The sequence below is a fragment of the Octopus sinensis genome, linkage group LG3 (genome assembly GCF_006345805.1).
Source record: "Octopus sinensis linkage group LG3, ASM634580v1, whole genome shotgun sequence".
In the NCBI taxonomy this organism is placed as follows: Eukaryota; Metazoa; Mollusca; class Cephalopoda; order Octopoda; family Octopodidae; genus Octopus; species Octopus sinensis.
The window spans coordinates 134,376,194-134,387,829 of record NC_042999.1 but is presented as its reverse complement, the minus strand read 5'-3'; the positions used below and the strand labels follow the sequence as shown (position 1 = coordinate 134,387,829).

Here is an 11,636-nt window from a genome sequence, read left to right as displayed (position 1 = left end):
ATCTTTCAATCGCACGCTTACACACACTCACGCACGTACGCACGCACACACACACACACACACACACACACACACACACACACACACACACACACACTCTCTCTCTCTCCCTCTCTCTCTCCCACGCATTCCCCCTATCTTTCTCTCTGTCGTGCACTCACCTCTTTCTCTCTCACTTTATATCTCTCTTTCCCAAAGTTACCCGTTCCCTTTTCACTCATCTCTCTTTTGCATAAACATTTTCTCTTTCGTATACTCTCTCTACTTAACTTTCTCTCTCTCTCTCTCTCTCTTCACTCTATTTCCCTTTTTTCTCTTCACTCTCTTTCCCTCTCTTCACTCTTTATCTCCATCTCACACACATTTTTTTCTTACCCTGTCTTATAGTTCCACCTTGTAACCATTTCGTTTGTAGCCTCACAAATTAACCCTATGACTCATTTCTTTTTTTTCTTCCTTTCTCTCTCCCCTTCCCCCTCTCTCACTTTCAGCCTATTCCTTTATTTATATATCTTTCCTCTTCTATCTCCTGCATTTATCACTTTCTTTTTCTCTTATCACTATCTGTATATGAGCCGTACTTCGAGTTGTATAACTTACCCTCGTGTGTTTATTTATAACAACGTATTCACAGACATTTACTCGCTACACTGTATAATAACATTATTCTGTGTGTTACTACACAAACCAATAAATCTAAAAATATCTGCTAACTGCACCGTGTGGTTATCTGTGTGTCATTGTACAACAGTGAGTTTATAGATATCTGTTCACTGCACTCTGTAACTGCATCTCTATATGTGACTCTACACCAGTGTGTTTATAAATGTCTGCTCACTGCACCGTGTGGTTATCTGTGTGTCATTGTACAACAGTGAGTTTATAGATATCTGTTCACTGCACTCTGTAACTGCATCTCTATATGTGACTCTACACCAGTGTGTTTATAAATGTCTGCTCACTGCACGTCAACATCTGTATCTCAGTATGTGATTGCACACCACGGTGTTTACAAATTTTTGTTCTCTGCACAGTATAGATGTATCTCAGTGTGTGATTGCGCATCAACGTGTCTGCAGATATCAGCTGACCGCACCACCGTGTGCTATCACATAACTTAAAGTGTGTGACTTGCACAGCAGTGTGTTTGTATATTTTGCTGTCTGCACTGCATAATAACTGTCTCTCACTCTACGTACCGTGTGACTGTACTCCTGTTTGAATATTGGTATCTGGCCATTGCATCACGTGTTATCGGCTGCACACAGGGTGGTTTAAAAAATCCCCTTACCATTAATATAAACAGGATAATTACTGAGGTCCGTTGAGGTCAATTGAAATTCTTTATGTACGTCTCGTTTACTCCGGCCCCTTTTCAGCTCCTCCCCTTACGCTCTCATAGCATCATCACCGTCTTCGCCCACCTCTTTACTGGAGCTCGGAGATTCCGAAATAGCTGGTTTACCACCCTGTTGTTCATCCTGCCTGTTATCCGTGTCAGAAAAGCACTTGAAATAAGTATACCAGGAAAATGAAACAGGGTTACCTTTATAAGTGTTACAACTTCAGTTTTGATGAGGACATTTTTCTATAATCTATAAAACGATACGTTATCAAAAAATATATACAACAAAATGACTAAAAATATCTAGATATAAAATTATAATGAAATGAGCTATAAAGATTTTAATTATCGTTTCAAAGCCAAAAAAGTTTTTGAACCTCTCTGTTTATAACTACTGGCTACTATAATTGAGAAGTGCGGGTATAAAATGTTTGCTGTGCGTGTGTAAATGAAACATATACACACACACACACATACACACACACATACACACACACACACACACACACACACAACATCTATATCTATGTCAGTGTGCGTATAAATATAAGTGCTGATATGACTGTGTGGTAAAATATTTGCTTGTTCAGCCACATGGTTCCGTGTTCAGGACAACTACTTGGCAACTTCGGCAAGGATCTTCTACTATAGCCCTAGACCGACGAAAGACTTGTGAGTGGATTTGGTAGATGGTAACGGAAAGAATCCCGTCGTGTGTATAATAATATATAATAGTGTACAGTCATACTCAGATGTGTGAATGTCTAACAGTGAATAGTATCTTGTCTGCAGCACAGTGGTGTAACTTTTATGTCGTGGAGGATAAACAGAAATCCGACGTTTCGAGTTGTAATCCTTCGTCAGAGAGAAAAATCATATTAACTCGTGCTGAATGAAAGACAGAGGATGGAAGATACGATAATTTTTATTAATCGTGACAATTGTTTCGACATATCTAGCATCGTATCTTCCCTCTTTAGTCTTTCATTTACCATATACATAACGAACACTGTGAAAGCGGTCGTGCTTTACCAGTAAGCTACTAGTTACAAAATATTCGTTTTATCTAATATATATGCATTAAGGCAAGAAAGTAAGAGAAAGGAATATAAGAGAGAAAGCAAAGAAAATAAGGGTTTGTGGAAGACAGCAATAGTTAGAGGAGAAAATAGAGGAAAGTCAGCAGAATTTAAAACAGTGTGTGTATGTATGGATACATACACATTTATACACACACACACACAATATATATAGTTAGACATGCACTCACACCCCTGTGCGAGTATGCTCATCCTATACAACCTTCTATCATCACACCAAGCTGCGTAATGATCCTCAGCAACAGAGATCGACCCCGTAACATGTTTATTGTACAGCATCTGGATACAGCACCTGTTGTTGCTCTCAACACTTTGTAAATGCTGTAGCTTTGCTGTTAAGCTGCTGTTTAACCTTGACAAATGCCCTGCCTCTGCTCCATTTATTGCTTAAATACATTTAAATCTATAGACATTTGAATATTGCATTATCAGATCATCAAATTCCACCTGACCTATAGATCATTGATCCTTACACACATGCGCGCGCGCACAAATACATACATACATACACACACCTATATATATATATATATTATATATATATATATATATATATATATATATATATATATTATATATATATGCAGATTGCTCTTTACTTTCTATAGGTATGTATATAATATATACATACCTATAGAAAGTAAAGAGCAATCTGCGTATCATGCAGTCAGCCCATAACTGACCTAAAGTTATGCTTCCTCCATCGGAGATCAACGAAGACAATGACTTCGACCATGCGGCGCTTAAAATAGATTCGCATCCTTGCACCAGCCTGAAGAATAACACATGCTAAATGCTAATACACGCAGTAAATACATGCGCATAACTTTAGGCCAGTTATGGACAGACTGCGGCTTGTGGAACTTGCTGAATGGCACACCTAACAAAACATGATCTTGAATATTTTGATGGTGTCACCCGTCTGATGATGAAGCATGTCTCATGTGGGCCGCTTCTCGAAATTGGTTGTTTTATACCTGCTATAGGCTTTTTCATCTTCTTTCTTTCTTTCTTTCTTTCTCTTATTTTTATCTTTGACTTGTTCCAGTCAATAGATTGCGGCAATGCTGGGGCAACACCTTGAAGAATTTTAGCCGAATGAATTAACCCCGGTACTTTTTTAAAGCGTGGTACTTATTCTATCGGCCCGTTTTACCGAACCGCTAAGTTACGGGGACGTAAGTAAAACAACATTAGTTGTCAAGCGATCGTGGGGGAGGGGGACAAATACAAAGACACACACAAAGCATTGGTCGGCCTGAGGCTATAAGTAGAAGACACTTGTCCAAGGTGTCACGCTGTGTATTTGAACCCAGAACCATGTGACTGGAAAGCTAGCTTCTTACCACATAGCTACGCCTGCGCCTATTCATTTATTTAGCTTTGTTAACGGCTGATCGGCCATCGTTAAATTTGACGAGTAAATCAATGTAAATTTAATACAACCCGCAGACAACACTGTTTGTATATTAAACAATACCAAATTAACATTATCTCAACATATTCTAGCTTTCTTACGACTATTACTCAATTTCTTTAGTTTCTGTAGAAGTTTCGGATTTCAGTAAACTCAAAGCTATCAATAATAGCCACACTTGACTTTGGCGTCAGAGAGATGTCTTCAGATTGAGTTACATCGATAGCTTCACTAATATACAAGTATCTCTTCTATGATAAGGAATTTTGCATAATCTTATTTAACATATTTTTTCTTTTGTTGATATTATGTACTTACTATTATAACAATTTAAATATGACTGCTACTAATGTCTTCCATTTGTCTGTTGCTTGTACAAAAGTAAAAAAAAAATAAAATATAAAGATTTACAAACCTATCTATCTATCTATCTATCTATCTGTCTGTCTGTCTGTCTGTCTGTCTGTCTATTTATCTATTGAGTTATCTATCTATCTCTCAACTTGTCTATCTACTTATCTATCAGTCTATCTTTCTATTTATCTACCTGTCTGTCTATTTGTCTATCTTTCTATCTATGTGTCTGTCTGTCTACTTGTCTGTTTGTCCATCTATCTATCTGTCTGTCTGTCTGTCTGCCTATTTATTTGTCTGTCTGTCTATCTATTTATCTATTTGTCTGTCTGTCTACCTATTTATCTACCTGTCTGTCTTTGTTTGTCTATCTTTCTATCTATTTATGTGTCTGTCTGTCTACCTGTCTGTTTGTCTGTCTATCTATCTATCTATCTATCTATCTATCTATCTATCTATCTATTTATCTATCTCTATCTATCTATCTATCTATCTATCTATCTATCTATCTATCTATCTATCTATCTATTATCTATCTCTATCTATCTATCTATTTATCTATCTCTATCTATCTATCTATCTATCTATCTATCTATCTATCTATCTATCTATCTATCTATCTATCTATCTATCTACCTATCTGTCTCTCTGTCTCTAGCTAGCCAGCTAGCTAGAGAGATGCTTTCTCGAAACACATGTCGCCGTTTCCAGCCTTCCTGCAGGTTATCTGGGTTAAGTGTAATAAACGGAATATAAAATATGTATCAGAGGAGGATCAAAGGTCTTTCCTGAACCATAGGCTCATAAGGACGTTTTCTCGAATTCTGTAGCGTATATATCCCCACCACCACCACCACTACATTGCCCGCTGGACAGAACACCGGTCTGTCGCAGGATTACTCATTTTTGCCAGCTGAGTGGAGTGGAGCACCGTGAAATGAAGTGATTTGGTCAAGAACACAACGCATCGCTCGGTCGATGGATCAAAACCACAACCTTACAATCATGATTACAACGCCATGATCACAACTACCTCATGAACGGTTACATGAAATTCTGAGTAACAGGCTTGTGAAGTTTTTCTGGCTTCAATAAAATTATACACACTCGCACACTCTCTCTCTCCTTTTCTCTCTTTGTACACACACACACACACACACACACACACACACACACACACACACATACATACATACATACATACATACATACATACATACATACATACATACATACATACATACATACATACATATATATATATATATATATACACTTTCTCTCTCTCCTCTCTGTACTTACATACACATGCATGAATGTCTTTGCTATAGTCCTGGACAACTTATGTGAGTGTACGAGTTAAAACAGGACATAAATCAGAAGAAAAGGAAGGAGAGGAACTGTAAATATGAAGATATGACGTAATAAATCCATAACAACGCAGCAAGAAAATATAAATATAACCGTTTGTAATTGAGATGGGTGCTACAGCTTTTAGCAGAAAATGGTGTCTGTGAACATAGGTAGTTTTTGTTATACAACACCGTTAATATTGTTCTGTCTAGCACGGACGTGTAGCTAGTATTGAGTCGCTGTGAAAGTGTCCCTGAAGACCAGGTTTTCTGTTATATATATATATATATATATATAATAATAAATATTAGGGAATAAATCCAAATTTACAGGGAAAAAAATCAGATTTAGGATTAAATCCAATTTTATAGTAAAATATTATAAAATATTATTAGAGACAAAACCACTATTTTGCAAAACAAACAAGGAAAGACTTAATCAATACATAAAATTTTAATAAATAGTCAAAAAAACCGCCACTACAATCGTTTCTTGTCTTGATCGACAATCTTCAGGTGGACTTCCAATAAGTCAGTTTCAAATTATGAAGTCATATATATAAATATATATATAGGAACAGGATATTGGGGAATACGAAGCAAGCGTGGTATAAATATAGATTGAGTAGAGCTCAAATGGATGAAAATTTAAAATTTAATACCTTCATCCGGGAAGCGTACCGTCGGCGCTTAAAGTTAGGCTTAAGAAGGATGTTCGTCTAGCTTTTGTGGAAATAGATAAATAAAACACGCATTAACTCGACTTGTGTTTATCTGCCCTTCTGCTTTAGGTCCAAGTTATATATAAAAAGCGTTAATATTAAGCAGAAGAATTACTCAAGTACTTTTTAGTAGAGTACAGGTTTATCAAACTTTTACAAGAAGAGGGGTGACTGCGGCTTCGAAGTTTCAGTCTGCTGGCCGTCATCAGAATGTGTGTGTGTGTGTGTAGTCGCTTGTGTCATAATTTTCCCTTGCGGGGTTTTTTTTTTTTTTGAAATTCGTCAGATGAAAAGAAGTTAAGGCGATCTTTCGGATGTTGAACATAATATGGCATAAATAGTGAACCAAATTGCACCGCTGAAATCAGCAAAAATCCTCAGCATCGATTATTATGCTACTAACAGCAAAATACGATAAATTTTGTTTAATTGTTTTTTTTTTCTTTCTATTTGTTTCTTCTTCAAATAAACAAACTGAATGTTTTCACAGCAGAACATAGGAAAGGAAAAATAACGAAATTGGTTTCAGTCTATTACCCGTGTATTCTTTCTTTTTCTTTCTTCCTTCCTCTCTTTCTGTGATTCTTTCCTTCCCTCTCTCTTTCTCTCCCCTACACACTCAAACCCACGTATGCAGGCACAGCTTTGCATACTGCTGTTAGGTATACATAAAAACAATGACAATTAGCCTTTCCCAATCGCTTTCTGTCGGTGGAGTTTGATTACTTTTGTCCGCCATACTACACGTACAAAGTTCACAAAAAATCGTTACCAGACAATACTTACAACTGGAACCTGTGCACTGCGTATAGTGCCGCACGTTTTGAGTCAACGCTTCTAATGCATCATACCAGCACACGTTTCATTTTCCCGATTAAGTGCAATATGTGCGCTCATCTGATTTCTATGTAATTAAACTTTGAAAAAGCTGTTGAATCTTTCATTTCATTGTCATCAATCGGGTGTTTAATTTTGGTGTTGGGTGCTTTGATTGATTGGTTTTGTGATGCAAATTATGGATGTTATGAGTTCATTTTAGCATTGGCGCTTTGTTATGAGTTAATAGTCTATTTGAATATACACTCACGCGCGCGCACAAATATGTACATGTCTATGTTTACATGTATATAAATATGCATGCATGGAGGTGTATATATGTATATTTAAATGTATGTATACATATATGTATGTGTATGTATGTATGTATGTGTATGTATGTATGTATATATATATATATATATATATATATATATATATGCATGTATATATATGTGACTCTATATATATATATACATATATATTCTATATGCATATATATACATATATATTCTATATGCATATATATACATATATATTTTATATGCATATATATGTGGATAATGTATATGTATATTATGTATGCATTTATATATATATATATATATATGTATATATATTATTCATGCATAATATATATATTGCATTAAGACACGTATACTGTAAGTGTATGTGTGTACGTGTTAGTATGTGTGTACACCTGTGTGTGTAATTAGAAGGTATGCCGTTGTTGTATCCGAGAATTTAATCTTAGTTGTAAGTGATTTTCCACATAGTTTTGTTATATTTGATACGGTATTATCGTATACCGTTTATATTATATGTAGATGACATCTCCGTGTCGTAATTTTTGCTTTCACTGCATATCATAATTAAAGCTTATAAAGTATCTATCGTATATCTGGACTATATCACATAGCAGCATACCATTATTATATTGTGTCACATACCATCGTTACGTCATAATACATGTTATTATTGTTTCATACTGCCACACAACATTGCATTACACACATACAGACACACACACAGATGTTTATTAGATATTACATACCAATTTGCGTTGTCATATATTATTTACATACAATATTCCATACTATCATTATGAATTCTATCATAACATCACCAAACATATTACATGCAATAATTATGCATTTTATCATATAAAGCATCGCATCATTTTATACACTATCACAGTTTCTGATCATTAGTTTTTATTCATAGCCGGGATTTTCCAAATTAATCCCCAAATAATTTACAACAAATTTACAACAAAACTACAGATCTATTGTAGAAATATGTTTCATTATCATCATCATTATCTTTTTTTAATCGTAATTTTACTTAAAATTTCGTGATTTATTATTTTTTCTTTTACTTTTACATTTTGTACCATTTCTCATTTTTGCTATTTTCTTTTTCTTTTCTAGTTGGACGCTAAAAAGAGTCCCCTAGCTCTTCTGGCACAAACCTGCAGCAGCATTGGTAAAGACACCAGTCCATCTTCTAAACAGATTATCCCACCAATTGAAAAGAAAGAAAATGGATCATCAGACCTAAAAGAGAAATCTTTGAAGGATTTACACCACTCTGAGAAATCGATCGACATCAAACGGAATTCAGAAAATGGCGAGAAAAAAGAATCTGGGCGTGAATCAGGAAAGCCCGGGTTTCGCACGATCCCACCAAAAGAGATTCCACCTCTGGTACCAATTTCAAGTTCTTCCAGTGAGAGAACCAGCGTTTCCTCGCCAACGACAGAAGTACACAGCGGTAGTCATAAATCATCGTCTTCATCGAGCTCACTGTCATCTTCAGAGAGTTCTGTAAACTGTTCTTCCATATCTAGGCCAATGTCTGCCAATTGTACGAGTGCATCTCTAACTAGTTCTGGTCGAATGAGTATGGGAAGTGTGTCGGACTTGAGTCATCCCGACTCTGCAGGAATTACAAAAACCTCACTTTCACAACATACACCATCTTTGTTAACGCATTCCTCATTGGTCGGTGGTGGTCTCAAGTCTGCCAGTCACCCTTCGCTTTTATCAACTCTCCCTGCGGCCTCTCTAGCCAGTTATGGTTGTTTGCCACTCGTAGGACATGGCATACCAATGGATGCTGCCGGAAACAGTCCAGTTTATCCTTCACATCTGGCTGCTCATGCTGGGCTCAGCCTAGCTTCGGCTGCAGCGGCAGTTGCAGCTAATTCCTCTCCTTTGAAACTTGGTGCTCAACCATCAGCTGTTTCTCCATATTTTGCATATGCTCGGGTACGAACCCCAACTGGGGCTACAACATTGGTACCGGTTTGTCGTGATCCTTATTGCACCAATTGCCAAATGACTCTTCAGAATGCACACTTATCCTCAACATGCACTTCCCCTGGATGTACACAATGTGCACATGAAAAGTCTCTTTTACAAACAAGCAGTCTGGGTCTTACTTCTGCTGCCGGTTTACCTATGCTTTCTTCTGTATCAACCTTGGGCACTCCGGGTGCAGCTTTAACTGCCAATCCATCCTTAGGGTTTGGCACGTCTTTTTATCCTCACTCTATGCTTGGCACGCAATTACCTTATATTTGCTCATGGGTAGCTGGAAACGATTACTGCGGCAAGCGATTCTCGACATCTGAAGAACTTCTGCAACATTTAAGGACACATACAACAGTCAACGACACAGCAGCTCTTGCTGCTAGCTACAACCTTTCCTTCCCCTCTGTATCCTTGCCGAGCTGTCACGGACAATATACTACTACGGGATCTATCAGCCCGAATTCACTAAGAAGAACGTATCCCACGAGTATAAGCCCTGTAGGTAGTCTTCTTAGTGCAGCTAGGTATCATCCTTATAAAACTCCATACACAAGTGTCCCATCAGGGGTCTCTGGTGGAATCCCACTGAACAGCATCGGAGGAGCATATCTATCTCCTTATTCAACTTTATACGGACATCGTTTGGGGGCAGCAGCTGTCCCATGACTATATACCGATTTTAAGTAACAAACTAATAAGTTTTTCAGTCTTTCTATTTTGAACTGGTTCCTTGCCCCTTCAGTCATGTGTGACTGAATGATAATTACAACAGCAACATCACACATTACATACATACATACATGCAATGACACCTGAATATAATCACACACTTACATATACACATGCATACATGGTATGCATATATATATATGTATGTATATATATATATATATATAATATATATATATATATATATATATATATATATATATATATATGATGTATGTATAATAAGAAATATTATGTATAAAATATTGTAATGATAAACAATAAAGAAGAGCGAAGAAAAACATTTGTAAATGAATGAGTAAATATCGTTGCAATGTAATGATATACAGAACTCGTCTTCTCTCTTTCTCTTTCCCTACTCTGTAATATGCAACTGCGCATGTGTGTGTGTGCGTGTCTGTCACAGATTACCTGAACACAATCAACACACGTGCGCACATGGTTATGTGTGTAAGTGTGTTTGTATATGCATGTGTTTATGTATACGTAATGCACACGTATTCAAACATGCGCATACGAATGCATACATACATACACGCACACAAAAAAAAAACACATATACATATATGTATATATAAGTCTTAATTACGTATATGTTTATAAATGTGATGTAAAGTGATAATAAACAAAAATCGTTGAAAATGTCAGTCACTAGAAGCATTGAGAATACTTGAAACTGTGTGACTACACTATGTATATAATTATCTCTATGTGTGTTCTTATATATATATATATATATATATTATATATATATATACACTATTTATACATATATATACACACACTATATATATATATATTTATATACACCATGTATATAACTATCTATATGCGTGTTTATATGTATATATTTATATGTATATGGGTATGTATATATATATATATGTATGTATATATATGTGTATATATATGTATAGTGGGTGAGAGTGCATGTGTGTATTTTGAGACAAACCCTTCATCGAAACAACAGCAACAACGACAACACTAACAGATGGCGTTTTTGTTCTGTTTTTGTTCCCTTTCTTTTATATTTTTTTTATATTTCATTTTCATCGTCCTCTCTTCTTTTTACTTTAATCAAGACACAAAAGGTTTTATTATCATTATTATATATATGCGTAATTTTTTTTTTTTTAAACAGGGAAAAAAAAAACTGGGTTTTTGATTGCCTGCCTCCATTATAAATAATTATATTAGTGTGTATTTCATGCAATCCAAGTCGCTGTAGGGACAAAGTGAAACCATCCTCCTCATTTGTAGTGAACCTAAACTATAGAAATGTGATCGATGCAAAGTTGGCCAGCGTAAAGCGTTAAAACAAGAGCTCTTGACTCTTCTGCCAACCACCGTATCGTAAATAGTAATTGTTTCTAACATAGACATATATGGCCTGGCCATTAATAATAATAATAATAATAATAATAATAATAATAATAATAGTAATAATAATAATAATAACAATAATAATAATATAATAGTGATGATG

At 35.7% G+C, this 11,636-nt stretch overlaps 1 protein-coding gene across 1 annotated transcript in view; it reads left to right on the top strand.

Annotated features, from left to right (window-relative positions):
* LOC115209537 (zinc finger protein Noc-like) overlaps window positions 1–10,740 on the top strand; it is a 58,241-nt gene extending 47,501 nt beyond the window's left edge. Inside the window, exon 2 of the mRNA XM_029777971.2 lies at window positions 8,537–10,740. Coding sequence (XP_029633831.1) covers window positions 8,537–10,087 — 1,551 coding nt within the window. The 3' untranslated portion in view covers window positions 10,088–10,740. The remainder of the gene's footprint in view (window positions 1–8,536) is intronic.
* Window positions 10,741–11,636: the final 896 nt, after the last annotated feature.